The sequence below is a fragment of the Hippoglossus hippoglossus genome, chromosome 6, assembly GCF_009819705.1.
Source record: "Hippoglossus hippoglossus isolate fHipHip1 chromosome 6, fHipHip1.pri, whole genome shotgun sequence".
Classification (NCBI taxonomy): Eukaryota; Metazoa; Chordata; class Actinopteri; order Pleuronectiformes; family Pleuronectidae; genus Hippoglossus; species Hippoglossus hippoglossus.
In genome coordinates this window covers 17,572,012-17,596,523 of record NC_047156.1, presented here as the reverse complement: position 1 = coordinate 17,596,523, position 24,512 = coordinate 17,572,012, and the positions used below count along the sequence as shown (strand labels likewise).

Here is a 24,512-nt window from a genome sequence, read left to right as displayed (position 1 = left end):
ATAGACGTAGATAAATATAACTCTTGAGGTGCCTTTGGGCAGCGAGCGGTTGCTGCTATAAACAATATTCATGAACCTTGAATAGAGAAAAATTACTTATAATTACTCATTTTTTTCATCATTGAAACTGACATGAAAATAAAAAAAATTATTGTTCGAAATATATGTCAAAAATAGTGAAATATGCCAATTATTATTTCCTGAGCCACAGGTCAATATTCATACTGAAGCCTGGCTTATTGGTATGAGCCTTTCGCAGGCATATCGGTAACTGTTCATGATTACTCATATGCACTAACATGACAACTTTTATTTCACAGAATCAACAATGCAGATGTGCATTTGTTTTTACTTTTCTACATCAACTTCTACATATTTTGTTGCATTTGGTTTTCTTTTTTGTAAAATATCAAGACATTACATTTCTTTGTCAACAGGGTCTGATGACCTTTGGGGAATTATTGTCAAAGTTTTATATATATATATATATATATATATATATATATGTCGGTCAGCAATTCTTCTTTTACTCCAAAATTAGCAGGTATATACAGGTTTATAAATATACGTACACCAGCTAAATTAGGGCGATTGACTCCTTTCCCATTGCCAGTAGAGTAGGTGGTTTTTTCCACACTGTGTCATGTTTGACGCCACAAACGTGTCAGGAACTGAGGCGCTCTCTCACCTCGCTCATTTGCCAAATTATCATGTTCACCCGGGTGTCATGTTTCCATCAGCGCCGATAAAACCCTACTGCATCTACATCATTTGATTCAGGAGTGGGGTTGTTTACTATTGCAGAAACCCAGAAAATCCCATAAAAAAATTGGTACCACTTAATTTTAAGACATATTTACTTGACGATGAAAATTAATTGATCAGTTATTAAAATTGTCGCCACGTCAGCTCTCTGGCCCCGTAAAAACCTGGTATTAACATGTGGTTTTTGTGATCCGATCACAAGAGGACAGTATTCGGAGGTGGTCTAAGCTACTTGTGTCCATATTCTGTCCATAACAGTGTGAACGTAAATCCGTCCCGGGCCACATATGAAGGACTTCCTACTCAGCTGAGGTCCTCTGAGCCGCTGCAGTTTCACTGTGAATCGAACATATTTTTCTCTTCTCGTTGATTTGTTCTGACCACCAGCACAATATCAACACTGATCACCACATACTGATCGATACTTTCCTTAAATTGGTCAAATCTTTATTCACAGAGCAACTGCACGGTATTCATTCAGCGCCTCTCTCTCTTGCTCGCTGGCTCGTGTGGAGACAGACACAGACAGACAGTGACATCGGTCACACTTGTGTACTCAGACTGGGTAAAAACTGCATGACTTGATCTTCGTGAACAGAAATGATGTACATGTTTATTTGCATATAGGGCGGGGAAGTGAGATCCGCTCACGAGACATATGTGGGGCCGCATGTTAATACCAGGTGTGAATGCACGCACCCAGAGCGGTCCACTTGTGATCGGATCACAAAAACCACATGTGAATACCGGGTGTGTACTGGTACTGATTTTCTGGGTGCTGGCGGAAACACAGAACCTCCCGTGTACAATGGGGGGAACAAGGGTGCCTAACCACAAATGGAGCCCCTCAGCGAGGTAACTGATGATTCCGGCCGTGGTGAGAAACCATTGAAGAAACGTGTTCTCTCATTTCAACGCGCCTCAGTGAAAACGGACACAAAAACTGGTTCCCAGGCGAATGGACAGCGACTCCTCTGAATCCGAACCTTCTCTTTGGAGACTACAGGACATTTCCGCACAGATTTCCCTCCATGTGGCGCACGAGCTGTTGTTCTGCGCATAGTCAGGCGGAAGTGAGCTGCGCGCGCACAGCGGAGCAGCGGAGGCAGACGCTGACCTACTGCGCAGGCGCCGTGTGGATTTCGGGGATGGGTCTATCGATGGAATCAAGATGGCGTCTCTGGCAAAAGCGCCAATATATGTACTGAAGTAGATGTTCCAAACTGACCGCGTTGGCGGCTTTTCTCAAGCCCCTCGGCGGGGTCCGTGAAAACATGCAGACCGGGAGCATGCTTTGGAAGAGGAATTGACCGGGTTCGATACCGCTACAAAGTCAGCGAGATGTGCGAGAGCTATGCCCGCTCGCTGCTGCGTGTGTCGGTGGCGCAGATCTGCCAGGCTCTGGGCTGGGATGCCGTTCAGCTCACTGCGTGCGATCTGCTGTCCGATGTGCTGCATCGGTATATCCAGCAGTTAGCCAGGGTCTGCCATCGCTACTCCGAGCTCTGTAAGTGCCGCATTTGTCGCCTCCATTACTTTTTAACCTGAAGTGGTCGATCACGTTGTTGTTGACTGGGCTCTGGAGCTGGCGCCCCCTAGCAACGGTTGATGTGTCAAAAAGTACAGTAGCTACATAGCTGAGATGCTACTCTGTTTATTTTTGTGACCGTGATGCTCTCCTGCTGTGGTGAACACACGGCGAGTGGCTCATGTCACATGCTTTAGTAACCAGCCTGCTGTGCTATCTGTAGTTGAGTCACTATCGGTGTGAAACCTGTTGAGCTCTACTTCTTGCTGTAGCTCGAATGTCAACATCAGCCAGAGCTCCTCCTTGTGTGTGTGTGTGAAGTCAAACCTCTGTCCCAGGTTATCAGTGTAGTTAAGGGATCTGAGCTTTAACGGCTTGTTCTGATGCTGCATTTCAGATGGAAGAACGGATCCGGTCCTGGATGATGTGAGCCAGGCCTTCAGGCTGCTGGGCGTGAGTCTGAGTGAACTGGAGGACTATGTCCACAACCTGGAGCCCGTGGCCTTCACCCATCAAACGCCACTCTTTCCGGTTAGCAAAAATAACGTCCTCCAGTTTCCCCAGCCCGGAGCCCGAGATGCGGAGGAAAGGAAGGACTACATTCCAGATCACATGCCCCCCCTGGTCTCCTTACAAGAAGGTGCGTACACAAATGGTTTACCAGTGTATGCCTATTGCGTGTGTGTGTTTTTCACAGGTTGAAAGTTTCTTTGTGGTGTTTATACACTATACAGAATACAAATTTACATTCAGTTTGCCAGTATTTGGTACATCTAGCTAATACTAATGTCGTCCTGCAATTTATCGTACATCCATGATGGCGAAAGTATTCTTTAAAATATTTTGTGGTTTATTAGTTAAGTTGAATCAAGACCTCTTTAAACTTTATAACTTCCAACTCCTATTAAACCACTTTCAAACATGCAATGTACTCTGGATATTGTAGCTGCTTACAGACATGCACTGAACTCTGCATAATCTCCTGAAATTATAATCAAATCAGTTGCTGCTGACATTCTCTAGGGTTTCTCCTGCCAGCCCCCTTGTAAAAACTTCAGATAATGTCTGAGTAAACCCATGTGAGAATATAGCAGGAGATTTTTTGCTGAGGATTCACTGGGAGCAAGTGGGTGTGTTGATGACGTTTCTCACATGCGAAAGACGCAGAACTGAAAAAGAGGAGCCATAAACGTAGAAGACGCAGACAAAGATATCAACTTGGAAAGGCGACGAGATTCACTGGTGTTGATGTGCTGTAAACAAAAACGTGATCTCCCAACGTACATCATACATTATGTCCTGCCTTCTGGAGGCTGCACCAGCCCTCGCTTGAGCGCTACAGAGATTTTGTTGTGAACTCGTCTGACCAGAGAATCTCCTGCTTCGTTCTCCAGAGTTCAATGTCTGAAACCTGTTTAGACTGTGTTAGTTCCAGCTAGGCACCTAATAACCGGGCAGCTGTGCATGTATAACTTTATCTTGGGGTGGGTTAGGGTTAATCAGTATGGCTGAACCACAAAAATAACATGTAAATATGTAAAAAAAATAGTAGGTCCTGTGTTTGTGAGAAATCTGGTAGATTAATTGAAAATAATGCCTCACAAATTTGTGTCCCTTTACTCTCCAGAAGAGGAAGAGGAGGAGGTCCTTGCTGACATGGGCACCTCAGCCGAAGCTATGCAGGTGGCACTGGAGGAGGATGAGGATGAAATCGAAGAAGATGAGACCGTCAATGATGAGAACTACCCTCTGAAGAGGCACCTGGACAGCCCCGATGCTGCTGTTGGCATGATGCCTACTTCCAAGAGACCACGGATGTACCCTGGCCTCAGCCCAGAATGGGGGGTTGAGCCCCGGGAGCCCCTGACGTCTCTCAATCCACAACGTGTTCCCCCAGGCATCCTGCCTTCCCATGATAGCCTTGATCCCCTGTCACCTGAAACACCCTCTGGAGCCTTGCCCCCCTTCAGACCTCAGCCGGTAGTACCAAAACACTCTGATCAAAAAGGCCTCACCACTCCAGGGAGAAAGCCTAAGGTCTCATCCCCTGGCAGACAACGGACTAAGTCCCCTAAAGGGGGGATTCCTGTTTCGGTGGGTGGTAGTCCCATCCACTCTCCAAAAGCGTCTAAGGAAAGGAAGAAATCCCCGGGCAGGACGAAGAGTCCTAAAAGCCCCAAGAGCCCAAAAATGAGTTCGGTCAAAGCATCTCAACCCCCAAGCAAGACAGACGTTGTGCATAAATTACCGCTGTCTGCGCTGAGTGAGAGGATGGGTAAGGAGAACATCCATATGCGTCAGAACATAGAGGACCGGGAGTTAGCCGAGGGCCCCTTTAAGAAACTAGAGCCTGATAATACAGCTATCGATGACTCAATCGATGCTGTGATTGCCAGAGCGTGTGCCGAGCGGGAGCCCGATCCTTTTGCCTTCTCATCTGGTTCTGACTCAGACAGCAATGGATTCTCCAGCCCCAGGAGACTGACCATTATGGAGCCATCGACACCTAAAGTCCTGATGGGGGCCAGCAATGCTATAACAGACACGTCAACACCACTTCACCTACAGACACACCCAGGCCTAGGAAACTGGACAATGGATGATTCAATCAATGAGGTGATCCGAAAGGTCAACCAGGGGGGTCCGTCTGCACAGCCGCCAAACCAAGGAGTGTATGTGTCGTCGGGGTCGGCCTCGCCACCCACTCCTGAACCTCTGCTCAAGGTGTTTGAGGAGAAGAACAAGATTGTGTCGTCAATAGATGTCAAGAAAAAGCTGAAGAAGGAGCTCAAAACTAAAATGAAGAAGAAGGAGAAAGACAAGCCGAAAGACAAAGACCGGGAAAAGGATAAGGGCAAGGTAAAAGAGAAGAATAAGGATAAGAACAGGGATAAAAACAAGGAGTTTTCCAAGGAGGCCAAGATGCCCTGGAAGGAGTTTGGGGTGAAGGATGAGGAGCACTTCCTTCAGCGAGACTTTTCTCTGCCCGAGATTTCCATCAAGATGAAATCCAGAGATGGAGATGTTCCTAAGAAGGAGAAGGAAAAACACAAAGACAAAAAGAAGGATAAAGAAAAAAGCAAAAAGGACAAAGACAAGAGGGAGAAGGGCAAAGACAGAAACAAGGAGGACAAACAGAAACAATCTGGCTTAGCTTCTTTTGCTCTGGGTGAAGGCCTACCACTGTTCAGCCCCTCCGCCTGCCTGCGCATGCCCCCCATACTCCCTCCTCTGCCCCCGATGCTCCAGGAGAAAGATGTGAAGAGCAAAGAGAAGGACAAGAAGAAGGACAAGAAAGAGAAGAAGAAAAAGAAGGACAAGGAGAAGGATAAGGAGCGAGAGAAGGCCAAAGAAAAGGAGAGGGAGAAAGAGGAGAAGAGGAAAGAAAAGGAGAGGGAAAAGGAGAAACGAGAAAAGGAGAAGGAGAAAGAGAGAGAGAGGATTCGATTGGAGAAGGTAACTTTTAAATTTTATTGGGTTTATCTTTTAATCTCAGTGTTTGTTTGTTACTTAGATTGATCTTATTCTTCCCGTTTCTTCAGGTGAAAGTAGAAATTCCAGCTGCTCTACCGTCTCCAGTCATCCCCAGACTGACGCTCAGGGTGGGAGCAGGCCAGGACAAAATGTGAGCAACGAATGAATGAACGAATGTTTCCAGTGATATTTCCTCCATCACCTCTTTGTGACGTTCTCCTTCTTGAACTGCTAAAAGCTGAAAGGCAGTTTTACCATGACATACAAGTGGGGTTTAGTATCATACCTCCAATATTTTTTTGGCGTAGTCTGAAACAATAACTTTAATAATATCATTATATTATTTTAGTGCCTTTCAAGCTGCCTGAAGCCGCTTTACTAAGTAAGAATAAAGTGAAATATGCGTATGGCTTAGGCCGGATTTTCTTGTCTGAATCTAACTGGACAGGCATTCTGTATTTTCTGTCCGAATCCAACCCAAACCCGATGCAGTTAATACAAGCTGCATTGAGTTTGTGTTACTCTGTCCCTCACACACATGGTTATTGCTCGATTTCTCTGATTACATGCACAGTGGCAAAAATCAGGGGAAACCTCACCACTACATAAACCTTCCTGCGCTCTGATTGGCTAGCGCTGGCCCAAATCGTCAGCGACTCCGACTACATTTCTAGCAGGTTGGAAATCTGATTGGAGTGAGCAACTCGTTGGTGACCTGTCAGCGAGCCTGTCTATGAGCGTCTATGAACAGTTCACACATCGCGGTTAAATACTGCCAATCTGATTCTTTTGTCTGAGACTTGCAAAACTCACTGGTGACTGGTATATTAGCCTCAAAATCGTGTGGTGTGAACTAGGCTAAAAGCTTGCATCAATGTAAGGTCAGAACTGTGTTATTTATTTATTTTTACTTTTCTTATAATATAATTCCTGATTCAAATCAAAATGATGCCAGTTTTCTTATTATATAATCAGGCAACGTTGCTTTACTCAATATTGGAAAACTGTTTCTTTCTTCCCATGAAAAGGTTTTGTTGAAAAATGTTAGAATTTTTTGGAATTGTTTATATATGAAGAAAGTATTGTTTTAGTATCTATATTTAAATTCAGGTATAGTATTGGCACTGATAATAATTATATCTTCACACTGACGTGTATTTGTCTCTTTTCATCACCAGAGTTATCAGCAAAGTGGTTCCAAATACAGAATCCAAGACGCCAACACCCAAGACCCCCACTGCCAAGTCTGGACCTGGGAATCGCCCTCGGACGCCTCCACCTCCTCCAATACTTGTCCCAGTCGCACCCCCTCTGCCTCCACCCGCTTCCCCGCTCCCACTAGCGCCTGCTCCTTCGTCTTTGCTCTCCCTGGCACCCATGCTCTCTCCCACCACTTCCGTCAAACCACCGGTCCGCAGCGTAGTAACTGAGACCGTCAGTACCTACGTGGTGAGTGTTCATGCTCTGGGATTTTTTAAACTTATAATTAATGCAAATGAGAACAGTATTTACACAAAGGGTGTGGTTTGTCTTAAAGGAATAGTTCACCAAAAATGTAAAAGTCACCACTATGACGATGGAGGGGTGGGTGAAGTGTTTGAGTCCACAAAACACTTTTGGAGTTTCCCGGGGTAAACAGCCAAATCCAATACAATTGAAGTAACTGGGGACCACTTCTTCAAACTTAAAAAAACAACAGACATATAATGCCTGCATACTGCTCCAGTGGTGTCATCCAAGTGTCCGGAAGCCCCGACATTCAAATTCGACTTGAAACGGCATAATTTACACCATGTTTATAGCCTAAATGTCCAGTGTTATCTTCAGCCCGGAGCCACGTTCTCGCGCACACAAGCTCTCGCCTCTGTGCTCTCGACCAAGGGGCAAGTGACGACATCAGCGAAAACTCCAGTAAATGATTTTCCCCTAAGATTGAAGGGACTACATTGTTAGTTTTTCACTCATGTGCTTTGCAGTCAACATTTTGTCATTAAGCGGTTTGTCGCTAATATTTCTCTTATTGTCTGTATCTATTCTTAGATTCGAGATGAATGGGGAAACCAGATCTGGATTTGTCCTGGATGCAACAAACCTGATGATGGCAGTCCCATGATAGGATGTGATGATTGTGATGATTGGTATCATTGGTAAGAGAAAGTTTCTTTTCTGGCCTGTTCACCCATGTTGTGTTTTTATAAAAGATCATAGTTTTGCATAGGGGACAATTTAGGTGCCATTATTTACAACCCTTAACAATTAGGCCACTGAGTTGTTGTATGGTCAGTAAGAAAAAAGGTAAATAAATGTCAGTTTTAAGCCATACTTATTACAAAACAATCAACTATGCATATTTGCTAATGTAAATTAAATGATAAAACGTCCTTTAAGATTAGTTAATCATATTAATAATCAAGCAGTACAGTTTTACTCATTTACTTAACTGTGTTCGATGGTCGTCCAGGAGGACGTCCATGGAACAGCAGTGAGCGTCTAAGTAAAGATGAGGATAATTCCTGGATAATGAAATAAAGCTTGTCTTTCACTGAAATAGACATGTAAAGGAACATTACAGCCTGGCTGTGGTTCCTCGTTTGTGTTTGCCAGCGACAGCGACGGCCAGATTCCTCTGGCTGGAACTCTTTGGAAATGTTCTACATTTACTGAAACATGAAGATAATTTGGCATTATTGAGCTAATTTATATATTTTATGATAGTCCAATTGGTTTTCAAATATTTCACACAGTAAGTAAAGTCACAGATGCAATTCATGTACAAATTTATACACACAAAATCTGAATAAAAGATTGATATATAATAAAGAACAAAATGTATATGGTTTAGTACTAAATCAAACTGTCATAATCCCAAAAGAGCAGAATTAGCTGGGTAACATGGTTTCCAAGTGAGGTGTGAAGCATCCACATATGTTTTGGAACAGAGTATTTGTTCGGGGTCTTAAGAAGCCTATGTCAGCTTTTCAATGACCAGTCAAGTTGACGGATGTAACGATTCTGAAACAGACCAAAACAGAATCTGTATCTCGATACATGACGACCGAGCCACAATCCCCCCCACCGCACCACTACAGCTGCATGTGCTAGTTTTTCATTTTGCAATCAACTGTATAGCACCTGTAAATCACAAAATTAATATTTATTAAAAGTTAGGACACACTGCATTTATTTTAAATACAGTATTACACATAACACATGTTTTACTGTTTTCCAAATGCATGTTTCATGTGATTATTTTGGTCCATTTATAATCAAGTGACCACGCAGTAAAACGCAGACTAGTTTAAGTAACTCAAGATGGACACTACCTCAATAGTAATGTAGGTGTAGTTTTGCAAAACATTTAATTAACATTTATCTTCAAATATATGATTCAACACACATTGTATTTCTTTGAATACACTATCCAGTGGCCTGGGATCCATCATCAAAGTTGTGCATTGATATTTTGTTTGTGTCTGACGATGCACTGATCACTAGATGCGCTGATCACTAAATGGAGTTCAACAACATTGTAAGGAATTAGGGATGAGGCCAATTCAGATAAGAAATGATGTCCCAGCAACGACTCAAAATCTCTGGTCTGGAGGTCTTGACCAGCTTTAAATATATATTTTTTGCAATTCAACTGTAATAGTTATTAACCCTCAAAATGCTCATAATATTTTTTTTATATTGAGGGTAACATACTTTAAAGCTTTAGAACAATATGAGCACCATTTCTCATGTCAAAAAGTCAAAGTCGCAGTTAAACTTCATCACCCCATTCTCCCTTAATTAGGATCAGTGGCACTTACAGTTTAGGTTCCATAGGCTTCTCATATGACCGAATCAGCATGAAAATCTTATGATCAGCGACAGTGCGACCTAAAAGTGTGATGATCTGACACAGCATGACCCTGTTCTGTAATTATTTCTGACTGATGCCTGTGCTGTTTCACCTCTAGTAGAAATGTTAAACCAGCAAACTGAACTGTCTCCTCCTCTTGTCCGCTCAGGCCTTGTGTCGGTGTCATGACAGCGCCTCCCGAGGACCAGCAGTGGTTCTGTGTTAAATGTTCCGGCAAGAAGAAGGACAAAAAACACAAGAAACGGAAACACAAACTGCATTGAGACTATGCAAAAAGCACATATCCTGGACTTTTTTTCGGACTGAAAGCCATCACCGAACACACGTGGCACTGCTGTAAAAGAAAGGAAAAAAAACAAAAAAAAAATAGAAAGTTTAAAATTTTGGCTGATACTAACTTCTGATGATTTTTTAAAATGATGTCAGCCATGATGCATTGTGATTGGGTAAGGAGAAAAAAAGACTTTAACCAGCACATAATCTCGCCTTCGTTCTCATGTGGGCTCTGTGGGTTTCCCTTATACACGTGTACGTTGTTTGATTGTTTTGGATGTCCGCTCCTTAGAGATCAAGACAGTTATGTTTGTATGAGGAGACCAGACCACGACAATTTGCATGAGATGAAAACTCAACAAAGCAGAACTAGAGAACAGCGAACATCCATTGTCTTTATTTCTGTTTCCGTCACGTGACCAGAGAACGACCGATCTCGACGTCAACACCTCCCCCTGGTTTTCTGCAGTGTCATTGCAATGTCATGTATATAATGATGATGGCATCAGGCATGTATAAAAGTGTAAATACCAACTTCCAAGCCAAGTGCATTTTGTTCTTAGGATGATTCTGACTTGTTAAATCCATTTCCAGATATTGGTTTTTAACTCAAATTCTTTTCTGTACATTTTTTAAATTCAAAGTTTGTATTTTTATTTTTTTTCTTTACATTGATTTTTTCCCCCGGGGTTATAATGTAGCCGTGCTTGTAATGTAATTAATTTCTCTGATGCTTCAATATTAAAGATGAACAGTCTGTTTGCTCGCAGACTTTAAGACTTTAAACCTCATTGCCATCGAAACTGTACCTTAAATTGTCTGTCTATTGCTTTTCTGCACCTTTTGTTTTATCTTTTAACACTGACAGAAGTCTCTGCTTTTACCCCACTCCCCTTCTTTTTTCCCCTCAGTAGCTGTTTGTTTGCATTTGCTTTACGAAAATAGATTGAAGATATTTTAACAAACTGAGTTGCGGATGTGGAAATTTGTTCCAGGACAGTTTGTTTTGTGTTGAATCATCTTGATTCTGTGTGCAATTGGTTACAGATCTAGTTCAGGATTCAGTTTGTCCTTCCACACTACACCTACATGAGATATGTGGGACAGTGCATGAGAACTACATTTCAGAGCATGACTTATTTAAAACTGTCTCCCGAGCCGTGTGCAGCTGCTGTTTTTTGCCTTTCCCTGAGCGACCACACGGTGTCATTCTTCCTGCACGGTCACTGTGGCACGCTGCCTCTGACATGTGCCGAGAGCACAGCAGGCTTTCGGAACGTGTTTCCCCCACATGCATGTATGAATGTATGCAAGAAATGTAACAGGTGTCTCAGTTGATGCATGTGGAATCTTAAACCCTGCAGTTAGCCCTGAAGGGAAAGCAGCTTGAGACGTGTTGTCCCTCATGAGGGAACCTATAGATGACTGGGACTGTAAAGATGGTTTACAGCCTCTCAGAAGCCTCTTTTAAAGCTCAGATTTCTACAGAGTGAAGTGTGAGATCGTTAAAACACATTTGTCCGAGTTATCACTTATATTTATCATGCAATCTCTTCCAACGGTTTTCAGAAGGAGGAGTACTTGACTGTTACAGGAGCTTTTATTACCGCTCATCTGCTACTTTACATGCTGAACTCTGTATCAGATTGCCTCGTTTCTCTGGCAACAATCAGCAGCCTAGTAGTGCTCACAGGCCTCACACCAGAAGCACATCAGAAATGTATTTTGGTGCAAAACCATTGAATGATTTATAAACAAGCAGCAGCAGCACCACAACATGAATTCTTTGGTAGAGCAGTGGTGTTCTGAATGAGCTGCTGCTCTCTGACAGAGCAATGAGGAAAAACCTGAGAAACAGCCCATTCATATTTTTATCATTTACTGAGGTTAAAGACACAAAGTAGTTTTAATAGATCTTGTTGGGCCATTAATGTTCTTGAGATGGTGAGGGCTGAGTTCTAATATGCTGTTTAGATTAAGATCTGAACCCAGGATTAGTTCAGTTTGTCGACTAGGGCACTAAAATATATTGTATCTATAATAGATCTATAATGATGATGTTTATTACTCAAACTCGGGGTCTAGATAAAATACAACATAAATTTAAAATACATAAAACCAAGATGACTTCCATTTCATAATCATGTGCCGGCCAATGAATGTATACATGAGATTTCTCAGGACAGATTTGGTAAAATAATATATATTTAAAATAATAATATTTCAGTTATGTCCTGCTAAGATTTAGGAGGATTGTGGCTCACCAGATCAACCATTGTTCAATGCATTTATTTATTGAGCATGGTCATTGTCTAAATAAGAATAATCCTCACACTCTCAGATACAACACATTGAACATATACAGATACCTGATATCATTTTAATTTAGAAAGCTCACTTGACTTATTCGCCTTTTAAACTTAAACTTCAACTCTCTCTCTCTCTCTGTCTCTTTGAGCGTATGTCACCCGTCCATGTGTGTTTATGGGAATCTACTCATTGTCTGTCAATAACCCGACATTAAAGAGGAAGTGGAAAAAGTGATGTGCTACCAGAGAAGAAAGAGGAAGTAAAATGTCTTCTGCCCATGCAAAAGAAACTGTCATTTCAATGTGGTGCAGCTTTTTGCCACATGAAATGCATCCACTCACAAAAAGTAAATTACAGGGGGAAATACAGAATGTTAAATATGTGATAAAGAACTTCATGATAAATTAGGTCAAAATTAAATTAAATCTTTCTTGAGATCATAAGAATATGAATTCAAGATCAAAAAGGTCACAGATCCATTGAATAGTGTATCTTGTAAAAACACAGACTTCACTCCTGGTTGCAGTGGCTCCCTCACTCCCTCTGTAGTCACTCATGCTGGTGTCAGATGTCATCTTGTTGTTAGCATGTGCTGGATCATATATGTTTCTGTGCGGTGGTGGTACACAGAGCTCTGGGACTTGTCACATTAAAGAAAATTAAATCTTTATTATCTTACATTGCCTTTTAAGCATGATATAATGCTCAACATGTGCTGCTTATTTACACATACACGGGTGACATGCTTCAAATTGAAAATGACAAACTACTTCTTTACTTTAATGTTAAAACAGTTCTTGACATTTGAGCACGCTACAGTGCACAATGTGCACCCAGTTGTGACTGTTTCAGTTTTAACCCACAAAAACACAGACTGCATTTGCTCGAGCAGTAAGTCCCCAGGGACCCTAAAAGTGGTAAAAAGGGAAAGCTTTCACTTCTCATGAGACCACCTGCAGGGCTGTTATTTGACTTTTTGCACGACAGGCACAAGTGCAGCATGAGCTAAAAGGCTCCGAGATGTGCACAGGATGTGGCTGCATTCACTTCCTGCTTTTCAGAATCTCCCTGTGTTCTAAGTGCATTTCTTACAGCATTTTCTCACCATGTCTGTTGCACTATTTTACTTCTGTAACCGCTTTTCATATAAATTAACTGTAAAACATTACTGCAGAGGGTTCTCAGTGCTTGTACACAGGCGGATCAGCAGAGAGAGAAACCCCCTCTCTGTTACTCTGTGCTCTACATGACGCCTGTGGCACTGACAGATATATTAAGCAGCAACGCATCATATAGAACTGCATTTCAACATCAGTGTTTTAAAATATTCATGTCAGCAGAAAGAAATGTGGGGCAGAAACCAAGAGGATTTGTGCCACGATCGGAGGAAGTGGAGTCCCTTCTTCGCTCAGGCCCTGTCGACTGTTCTGATACCAGGACGCACTGACATGACCCTGTTTCAGATGACTTTCCTACTTAATGTCAGGTTTGCTCTGAAGGGACACAGCACCTATGGGACAGCGAGGCCTAGATTTGATTTCTCCTGGGTTTTGTGCAAAGAATATCGAGACAAATTGCTCTTTCATTTTTAATCGGATGAGATGATGGTGGTGTTTGAAGCGTGTTGGTTATGAGATGATATGTTCACCAGTGATGAGCACGACGGAAAACTATGTGGCTCATGGGATGTAGGCAAATGAGCTTTGCCTAATGCAAATTAACTTTGTCCAAAGCAAATGAATGTGCCTGTTGTCTTTGCCGTAAAAGCTTCTTCACTGTGAACTGAATCCTGCCTTTGGTTGATGGAACAAATTCCTACCCTACATGTTTCTGCAGAATTATAGAGCTCATGTGAGTGTGTGTGCATGATGCTGTGGGTCTACTCACAGGTGAACATGTACCATTGGAACCACAGGCAGTAAAATTAACCTGCAGGGATTTCAGTCCCAGCGTAGATTGACTGCAGCCTGATGGTGAGCTCCAGCGACAGTACGGTTTATATAAGATGCATTCATGCTGACTGTAATGTTTGCTTATGCCCTGACAGGCTATCTTTATACTCCAGAATAATGATGTCATGAGATTGTCATGGCAAGCTCTGTCCCCGTCACCCACAGGTTTATTATCAGCCGACTCACAGGAGCTGGACAGGGGATGGTAATGTTTACCTACAGTATGAGAGGTTGGCAGTTTATTTAATGAGAATATCAGTTATAATAGGCTCAGTTATGAGGTGATCAGGTTTGGTAAACCAATTTCCAGGAGCGTACCTCACTTTGACCTTTATTTTGTAGCACTGTTGTTAACACCCACAGAGACATGCCACAAAACCAGAACTTGTGGATGAGCTCTTGTGGCAACTGCTTCTAATTTTCCCAAACTCTGACAGTGGGAATAAATCATCTACGTCCAATTTCCCCAAGTTTCCCTAATATGGGTGTCAATTAGCGCAGGGGTGCTACTATAGCCACAGCTTTACAGCCTGCAAACTGGGCTGCCGCAGGCAACACAATGCATTAGCGCATGATGAGCTGTCAGAGAGGATTATTTCAGCCACGCCAGTCAGCAAAGGGGGTGGGCGCCGCTCTGCTGCACTAAACCGAGGAGAAAGAGTGGGCGGGAGGCAGAGAAAGAGAGAGAAACACATAGAGGAAAGAGGGAAAGAGAAGAAAGTGTCCATTACACCGGGTGGATTTTTCCAGAGCACCGATGTTGGAACACTCTTCTGAGCTGGCTCTGGTGCAGAGTTTGTATGCCAACAGCATGCGCTGTCCCCCCTCTGCGGCTGGGATCTCTGTCAGGAATGAGGACCTGCCTATGAGGTACGTCGGGGTTGGCCCCTCACTCAAATCTGGGCTAGCTTTTGTGGAGCAGCCTGTATTTGGACTGCCTCTTTGTCTAGGCTGGATATTGTCATAGGATGTATTGTTCCCAGTGGAGGCATTCTTCCTGCTGTGATTGTGACTGTGGGAAGGGCAGAGGGGTAGGCTTCTCCTGGTGCCCCAATATCTATATACATATATATTTGGAATCCAAAAACCCTGTGTTCAAATCTATTGAGTCAGGCTTTTCAAATCAATGACATCTTCACATGATACAAATAATTCATTCAGGTGGAGCTTTAGTTCTTAAATGGATTTGAAAAGAAAAATCAATCACTTTGTGTGTTTGCATCATTAAATTTACCTTCCTCTTCCCTTCAAAGTTCCACAGGGGCTCCGATGTTTGCATCCCCTATGAATGAAGAAAGAGAGGTGAATGTGTCAGTGATGCAGGTGTTTGTCTCTGGATTGCACAGGCCACTGAAAAACACCAACCTCTGTGATACTGAAACCAGCCCGGGGCCTTCGTCAGTCCAAAAACAGCAACAACAAATGATAAGAATTATCTGTAAAAGAACAAGAAGAAACATTCATATCCACTGTGGAATTTGCATGAATGTAGGAGAACCGGTCATTGATAAGAGGGTGGTATCACATGTGCTCAGTACATCTTGACACAGAAGATTTCTTCTAGAAAACATGATACGATGATGTTCCCTCTCTCCATTTTCTCCATTTGTAGTTGGTCGCCATTCTGCAAACGCTGTCAGGAGAGGCAGAGCTCTCACAAAGCGTGACTCCAGGATGATGTTCAAAAATATACACTGCGTGACCCATTTGGGTTTTGACACTGGCCTATTTTTACACTGCGCAGCTTGACATGAAAGGGTGCAAAATTTAAATGCAGGATAATAACGAGTGACCCGCAGGACCCGGGCTCCACTGCACAAGGGGAAAACATTTGATGTAAACAACAAAAGCATGGTACGTGTGGGGGATTATTATAGGATTACAGTAGTAATAATCTCAGATTAAGAACAGGAGACTAGTATTCAAAGGTGCCGGCAACTAGGTATTGGCCACTGGAATCTGCCCCAGTAAACATCTTTGAAGAAATGACAAGGAGATAGATGCCAAAATATGGAAATAAATACTGTTGCGATGACATTATGCACTTCCCTGTATATATTGTATATACCCACGAGAAAAACAGGGCAGCTCTTTACAAGAATCCTGCTTTACTTCTTAACAAATCTATTCAAGAAGGTCCCCTGAGATCTAATTGAGTCAAAGGAAATATGTGGATGCTGAAGATGGGATGACATTATTGTATTTTTCCTCCATTTTAATGAAACCTGATTCTCCAGAGAGGTTTACACTACCTTTTTATAGCATCCCCTCAAGATAAATGGTAATGCATGTTGCATTGTGGGCTTGTCTGCATGTATATGGCAAAATAGGTCGCATATCTCATTATGCATACAAACCTCTTTTAGGCACCATTTAATAAAGAGCACACTCTGCGCTGATGCCAGGTTGCCTTGAAATTGCTATGGATACAAGGATTAAGTCGGATTTCACAAATGGGATGTTTCTTAACACTCGCCATGAATAATATTTTCGGATTGTGCAGCTGCTGGAGCGGTAATGAATGGTTTGATAATTAGGCGAGTCCCCACCACCACCACCACCACCCTGCCTCTCTGCTAAAGGCAAACAGTACTTGACAATGACCCCCCCACCCCCCCTTCCTCTACCTTTCCCCCGCAAGTGTAGAGGCCTCGCCTGCAAGTCCTGCACAACAAAAGGAGACAGGCTCCCGCTCCCGCTCCCCCAGGGCAACCACAGCCATGCACAAAGGGGAACGTGACCTCTGACCCTGGGGAGAAAGCAAGAAAAACTGTTTCATCCATCTCACTTTTGGATTGGGAGAAATTGAATGTTGTTGCAAAAAATAAGCGCACAATAATCTCATTTCTTTAAACAAAAAGGTCAGGTGCCTAATTTAGATTGCTGAGGAAAGCTGGAAACAGGAGCAACATAATTAGTCTCTGTGCTGATGACCTCGTTACTATATATAGTAGAAGTGGGACAGAATATCGAAAGGGAAATTTATCGTCGTCCTGGCTCATGAGATACAATTATCAATATGCTGGTGCCAAGTATCGATATTTAGTTATTCAGTTTTATATTTTGGACTTTGGCCAGTTTATGGCTTTTTTACAATGGTTTGATGGCACATGTTGAAATGTACAAATTACAGTGTGTTTGTGAAAGACTAAAGAGGCACTGAGAGCTCACAGGTTATGTCAAACTTTGTGAAGCTGACATCAAAATGCAGTGAATAAATGCACTTTGCACTGCACTGTACCTCCTTAGGGGCATTTTGTTGTTTTCTTCAGTCTGACAGATATCGTAAATTAGCATTATACGATTGTGGATTATTGCAGAATCGCTGTATCGTGATATTAAGGTCATCGCTGGCCGTGTATCACGTATCGCATCGTACCGTGAGTCACGCTATAAACGATAAATGTCTCTCTAATCAGGACGATTAGATCCCTGACTCATCCACAGGCTCACCTCCCTTCATAGTGAGGCTCTGTTTCTTCTCATGTGCATTTTGTATTTGTCTGGAAATGACGGAGGGCTCTTTAAAAGGCTGTTGTGGTGATGCTGCAGCACTTTAAACATCATAATCTGCAAATAAATCGGCGTGGATCGCCATGTGCAGGTCCCCGTGGAGACATTACAGTGATTTTACGTGGGAGTAGCAGCTCAGTGAGCAGCAGCAGCAGCAGCGTGGATTCAGACTTTTGTTGGAGGGGCAGACCACGCCTCTGGTTTGCTGCAGCTCGCTGTGCAGTCACACTCGTGTCTCTGCCTGGGTTTATTTCAGTCGGGGGACGGAGAGAGGGAGAAATTAGGAGGAAGGAATAAAGGCGGATACCACCGGCGCACATTCCCACCACCACCACCTCTCAGTGGCTCTCTCATGCAGTTTTGAGGAGGACACCCCCTCCCTCCCTGCACCTGTTCTGCCTCGTCTTCTCGCCGTCTCGCAGGAGTTGTCGAGCCGCCTGAGAGCGAGCGGAGCGCACGTCGCCTTTCATTGTTAGACAGACGGCGTTCGGAGCATGACTTCTGCGTTCAACATGGATTTCCACCCCCTGACGGAGAGTCGGCTAATGGCTTCGAGCGATTCACTGTAAGTAACCCAACCACCGAGCTGTGTTGTGGAGGGCAGCGTTGGTTTTTTCGAGAGGAAGCTAAAACACACGCACGCACGCAGGAGACAGTTCAGGGCGAGTTGGGAGTTAGCTAGCGTTAGCTTAACTGCCTACAGGGATGCTAATGTTGCTAATGATACGATACGCTCACCTGGGAGTTGGGAGTAGTTCGCTTCAACTTACCAAATAACACATGTATCCACATTTGAAGTCGACTACATAATTATCACACAACCCACCAGATACGACCGAGCACCCGCGGTGGGGCTAACCCGTGTTGCTCGCAGCGGTTCCGGGGGGGAAACGCAGTTTGCTCGGCGCTACAATAGTCAAGTGACATGTGCTTCCGGACATCACACGTTTCGGTATCGGGCTCAGAAAAAGCAGCATCGATTAGCTTTCAAACGCCAGCAGCCCGGAGTGTGTTCTCTTCGGTGCTGCACACACACACACAGCTCCGCAGTGTTGTCTAGTTAGTTATTTACAAGTGGGTAAGTTAACATGGGCGTCAAACGGTACGTGTTGTATAGGTGGGTAATGCACGGTTTGAAATAGGAAGTGTGTTGAGAGGAGTTTCCGTGTTAACTTTGCTTGAAGTTTGTTTATAATACACAACGTTGCAGACTAGGCTGTAGTTTGTTTTTCGGCTGTATTTGCTTAAATCAACAGCATGAGTGAAGACAACCGCGCACACACTGCCTGTGCTAGCTGCCGAGCTAGCTCCCCTCGTTAGCCGCAGCTCTCGGCCACTGGTGACCCCCCCTCCATGTTGAATGTGGAGTGCTTACTTAACGGAACCGAGCACGTGGTTTCCTACATTATTGAGCCATTAATGGGAATCTTGTGACAGGGCATGTAAACAAGCGAGGGAAAGACCTAGCACAGAGGTCCATATTGTAGCCTGTGTCCTCTCCACATAACATCAACTCATCCTGATTGACGATAACATTTACAAAACCCACTGCTCGCTTTTTACGAGATTGTTTGAAATTCAAATGTTTGCACTTTGAGGACTCGTGTCTTTATTTGGCCACAAAATGGATCCTTGGTCTGTTAAGATTATTTCCCTAGAGTGGTTCTAACCTGCCGTTTTGGTTGTTAGTTTAATTGATCTATAAAAGTCACCAAACAGTGAAAAATACCCAGGATGACCTCATTTATTATATTGTTTTATTTGACTGACAACTCCTAATTATTACTTTATATTTAATGTAGGACCAAGATGTGTAGCTTATCCTCAACCTCAGGTGGTTGTATTCTTGTATTTATCAACTACTAAAATTAACACTTTAATTGTGAGGATTTGTTGTTTTTCTTTTAAGTGACTGTAAATTGGAAAATTTTAATGCTCATTTTCATTGTTTTCACAAATCAATGACACCAGACAATTAATTAAATCAGAAAATACATGACAGATTAATCAGTAATGTAAATATTTTTTTAGTTGCATGCCTGCCTAATACTACAATATGACATTGCAAATCTTGGGGAAATGTATGCTTGGTTTAAACCTTATTTTAGTAATATTTCACATGTTGATGGGTGTTTTTTGAAAAATATCTCATGTGAAATTTGACAACAGTGAGCTGGTTATAAGATCTTGCCCTCGCTGTACTTGATTGATTTATCCCTCTGATTGTTGACAGTGAGAGTGACTATCAGGGCTTAAGCGGGATCCTTTGGCAGCTAACACGGCCATAGTGCTGTGTCAGTAAGCTAAGCGTCTCGGTGATCCCTTTTGTTGTGGCCGGGGAGCTGTTGATCTGTGTGAAGTGTAGGATCTTGGCACAGTGTCCGGGGGCTGCTCAGACCAGCTGTTCTTTTCCCTCGTGAGGGTGGCAGTGGTGGGAGAGTGCCATACAACCAGATGTTGAAGGCCAAGAGTAGGAGGACTCTGATCTAGCCTGTCACCTGTTTCTCTGCTCCTGCTGCTAGCTTGGCGCTGCTATAATTACGAGACTGGCTGTCCTAGAACTGCAATGTGCTCACAGCCTGGGAAGGCTCCTAATCATGTCCCCTATCTGCAGTGTGGGGTGGTGTGATCGAAGGTTGAGCAAATTCTTTTGCAAGCAAAATAATATTCTAGAACAGGGTTACATAAGACCAGATGCACCCACTATGGCCATAAATTCGTCAGTGCTACTTGACTGTTAAGTTATTAACTTATGTCCAGTTAGCAGGGGTATGTTGACGCAGAATAACCGAGCCTGTCATCCTGAAATTGGATATCAATGGCATAATGTTATCAAGATAATTCACTGACCAGGTCAGTGTGCTTGTGAGCCAGAAGTCTGTGGCTGCAGTTCACATGAGGTGGAATCAGCTGATTGGCTTTAAAAAAGGACTTCTTGAGTGGGCAAGTGAGGAGTGGCAGTAATGGATTAGGGCAGTTGGCCGGACTGACCCCGTTGCTAAAAGGGGTAACACTGCATCATTTTCAGCAGTGGGGGATTATAAAGGAGAAAAATAATTTAATTTTTGCAGACCTACAAAAAAGAGTATCCGTGGCACTGTCCTACAGTGTATGTCCAATTTTTATACATCTGAAAATTTAATTCTAGAGTTAATCTGAATCTAGATTCTTTATTGATCTAGAGTGAAATTTCATGAAAATCATATTCACTGCTCACTTTAGTGGAAACTACTGAGTGTCTTTATAGGAAGTAGGGAATGATGGAGGGATTTTTTTGGACACAACTATAGAGAAATGTAAGGTATTTGTTGACATAAACTGAAAGCAAATAATTATGTTTAGTAAGTGGGGTAGTGTATTATAGATCTTCTGCCCTTAATAGGTTAGGATAATGGATGAGTAAGTGTGCAGTAAGCACTACTGTTAAAGTAAGCAAGTCTAATTGCTGCTTTTAGTGGACTTTGTCTCTTTATTTGAGAAGCCTTGGTAAGGATGTTGGTGAGCTCCACCTGAACAGTTACACTCATGCTCCATCTAATGCTGACAGAGGTGTAAGCAGAGTTTATTTAATTGCCTGTAGACTGTGGATATAAGCCTACCATTGGGTGCCTATTCTGGGCTGTAGTCTCTTTCCCTGTTGCTCTCCGGATACTGAATTTAAAATCCCCTTCTTTATGAGAAACAAGACCAACCCCCAAGCTGGTAACCTACACGCTAAAAATAGACAGATTTGATGAAGCTTGGGATCATGTATGGGGTTGGGCAGTAACATGGTATCCCAGGGTATTTGAAAATAGCAGTGGTGTCCGTTTCATTACCGCCATGAAAGAATTCTGCTGCGTAATGTGTGCATGTATCTAAGAAATGCCTTGAGTGTCTATCCAACGCCACTGTTTGTGTGGTGGAATATGCTATGAAAGTAGCTAGACTAGTTTAATTAGCTCAAAACGAATATTAACCCTGAGATTGCAGACAACTCAGGCACACTGAAGTGATGGGAACATTTTGGTTATTCCTAAAACCAAGGTGTGACACAAACCTTGCCTCAAAAACCAAGGTCTGAACTGAGTTCCACTCGTGCAAATGCTCCACCAAAAGACGTTCCCTCACAACACCATTTTTTTTGCTGGCCAAGACATTTGGAATTGGTTTAAAGAAATACAAGCAAGCCATAGCGTTTTTCCCCTCGCAGAATAATGGGTATAGTCGGACCTATTTCCATACCGCTGATGCTGTGGAGATGCGAGACTACACTGTTCATTCACACAAGCTTAACTTTAGCAACGTCATCTATAATCACCAGGGACACTCGGTTTGATTATGGGGCTAATGGGGCGGACCTCGTCATCAGATGCTGTCTGTCTGTTAACATGCTGCCCATTCAGAGGCTGATTGAACATGTCTGTCTTCATCAAACAGAAAAATTCAATGAGGAAATCAAGCCATATTGAGCTGAGTTGGAGTTAACACCAGGACGAACAAATCTTAATAACTAATGATCAGAACCATAGTGTGCTGATTAGGGCAGACCACTATGTATGGAAATCAAGTAATGTATAGTCTTCTTTTCTCGCCTCAACCGATATCCATTCTTCATCTTTTTTTCCCCCCAAACCTTGACCATGAGTCTCAGTGATTCTTGCTCAAGGTTCCTACAGAAAATCGGTCCTTTTTTCTGTGGCCAGTTTTCAAGTCACAACGTCAGGTCTTTCATGAGGTTTTGTTTATTCCTAGCTTGTGAAACCTTATTTAACTTAACAAATACTGTTTGTGCTGTGAAGAAAATACATGGAGTTAGAAGAGAAAGCCTTTACATCGTGCGTGACAGATGTCAAAGATATTACCAAGGCATTAGAGTCATTCTGTGTCTTGGTGAATCAGATTATAAGGCCATTGGTTTCCTGAAAAAAGAAACATCTCGTTTATTTTTTGAGAGTACTACTAGCAAACAGCTGTTTCATTTGACAGATTTATTTCCCAGAAGCATTACGTGTCCGTGCGATCTTTGACATTTTTTTATCCTCAATAAAGCATTACAGCAGTGTGCTGTTGCAGAAACAGTTCAAAGCAAAGAAGCAAGTTTCACTCTAACTCAAAACAGGAAGCGACTCAGCAATGTGTCAACATTACCCCCAAAAAAGGCTTGTTTGATCAATATTTTAACTAAAGCAACATGTGATAGTTTAGTTCACATTTCATGTGCCATCGTACATTAAAAAGGCAACTGCCCACAAACAGTGTAGAGAATCAAGAAATTGTTTGCCATCAGCAGTGGTGACATAACAAAATCATGTGATGTGTTGTTGGTGTGACGCCTGGAGGTTTAAGGTTGAGTATCGTCCAAGCATACGATGCTGAGCTTTCAAAATCCATGTACATTAGGAGACAAATTAGCTGGCTTTCTATTATGGGCACAGCAAAGGTGTCGCTGACATGCTTGCGCGGTCAGAGCTCAACAGGACAGACACATGGTCCAAATAAATCACCAGTTTTTAATGGATGGTGCAACAGTAAGCATGCAACTGTCGTGGCTCTAAAGAAGTCGTCAGCTGCTGCGGGGTGTCTTTGAGCATGATGAGCTGCCACCTCGCAGGGCTGTTTGTGGAAGCTCAGAAAGAGGACTTCATCAATATTGTCTGTGAGCACCCTGCCGGCTGCTGTAGGGAGCAGAACAGCGCTTTATTGACAATCAGTTGTAGGATTTTGGAGTTGGTACAATCTATTATGTGCAAACATGTACAATGTCTGAGGCGAGTAAAGATTAATTTGTGGAGCCTAAATCTTTAGCGGGAAAAATGAAAAAGCGACCCACACAAACATCTCACTGAACCCACTGTGTTTTCAACAAAACTATCAAGAGTTTCAAACACCTTTTTATACTTGCATAATTCTCTATTGACATAATAATATACTTCCTAAACAGCTCCATAGCTCCACGGATAGATATTACTTCTTGTCTGTCACTGTCATCTTCCTGCTACCTAAGTTAGCAGAACTAGTCATAGGTAATTTTAGGTAAAAGAATCACTTACTTGGTTTCATAACATTTCTTGTGCAGGCTCCATATTTTTCTGAGCTTTAAGATACATGGATTTCATAACCTTCAGAGTTGTGCTCGCCATTACTATTTTGTTTAAAATTCCAGAAATGTTGAACCACTTGTTTTAATTCAAGAGCAGCAGCATTCGCACCTTTTACTTGTCAAGCCTAAGTGTCTTTTTTTACTTTTAACCATCCGGTCACTTTTCTCTTTTGAGGTTCAACTCAATACAGCCTAGAGTGACAGTTCTGTCTGTCCACCTTGTTAGCATTTTAGGCAAGCAATTTAAATAAATGATTTTTTAATTGAAGTTCATTGCATAATGTAAATTTGACTGAGGTAATTTTTTCATTTGTGGGGGTTAAATAGGTAGGCCCAAGAATTTATTATTACCTTCACCGAGGAGGTTTTGTGTGCGTTTGTTAGCAGTATTACACAGAAACTACTCCTTGCGGAGGAGTGGGGCATAACATGAAGAATAATTCATGAAATCAGGCATGTTTGAGGACTTTTATAAATCAGTAATTTTCTGCAGCTCTAAATAAAAATCCAGGTCTAGTGAATTTAAATGTGTTTTCACAAGAGGAATGTTGGTTCTTTGTGGAGTTAATGCGCTCTGAGCACCATTCTAGTTACATTTACATTTGTTTTTAACTAAAGGGACAGGGGGGCTGGGGCACGTTAATTAATGTAAAAGTGGGTTTATTTTGAGCCTTCGTGTTTTTGAATGAATCCAGTTTTTCAAGTGAGATTTGCCATTTTTACTGTGAGCACTCATCAAAGGGCACTCAG

The 24,512-nt window shown here is 42.6% G+C and overlaps 2 protein-coding genes and 1 long non-coding RNA gene across 12 annotated transcripts in view; 2 read left to right on the top strand and 1 right to left on the bottom strand.

The window, feature by feature from the left end:
- The first annotated feature begins 1,851 nt into the window (after window positions 1-1,851).
- Window positions 1,852-10,867, top strand: taf3 (TAF3 RNA polymerase II, TATA box binding protein (TBP)-associated facto). Its single transcript, XM_034588145.1, has 7 exons — window positions 1,852-2,272; window positions 2,691-2,933; window positions 3,921-5,749; window positions 5,836-5,918; window positions 6,946-7,216; window positions 7,808-7,914; window positions 9,781-10,867. Exons 1-7 carry the CDS (start codon window positions 2,107-2,109, stop codon window positions 9,893-9,895), a joined length of 2,814 nt encoding a protein of 937 aa, XP_034444036.1. The 5' UTR covers window positions 1,852-2,106; the 3' UTR covers window positions 9,896-10,867.
- A 3,938-nt stretch (window positions 10,868-14,805) lies between these two features.
- LOC117763198 (CUGBP Elav-like family member 2) overlaps window positions 14,806-24,512 on the top strand; it is a 30,379-nt gene continuing 20,672 nt past the window's right edge. For 2 of the 10 annotated variants that reach the window (XR_004614123.1, XM_034588149.1), the window contains exon 1: window positions 14,808-15,037. Coding sequence is in view for 6 of the 10 variants with exons in the window: in XM_034588149.1 (XP_034444040.1) it covers window positions 14,925-15,037 (113 nt within the window). In the remaining 4 variants the exon portion in view is untranslated. Of the gene's footprint in view, window positions 15,038-17,655; window positions 18,246-18,633; window positions 18,759-24,512 lie in introns of those variants that run through there. The other 8 variants (XM_034588150.1, XM_034588153.1, XR_004614124.1 and 5 more) reach the window with 8 other exon arrangements.
- On the bottom strand, window positions 15,264-18,582 carry LOC117763204. Its single transcript, XR_004614127.1, has 4 exons — window positions 18,419-18,582; window positions 16,795-16,916; window positions 15,533-15,603; window positions 15,264-15,449 (listed from the first exon to the last, which is right to left on the bottom strand). It is a non-coding gene; the product is annotated as an uncharacterized LOC117763204 (long non-coding RNA).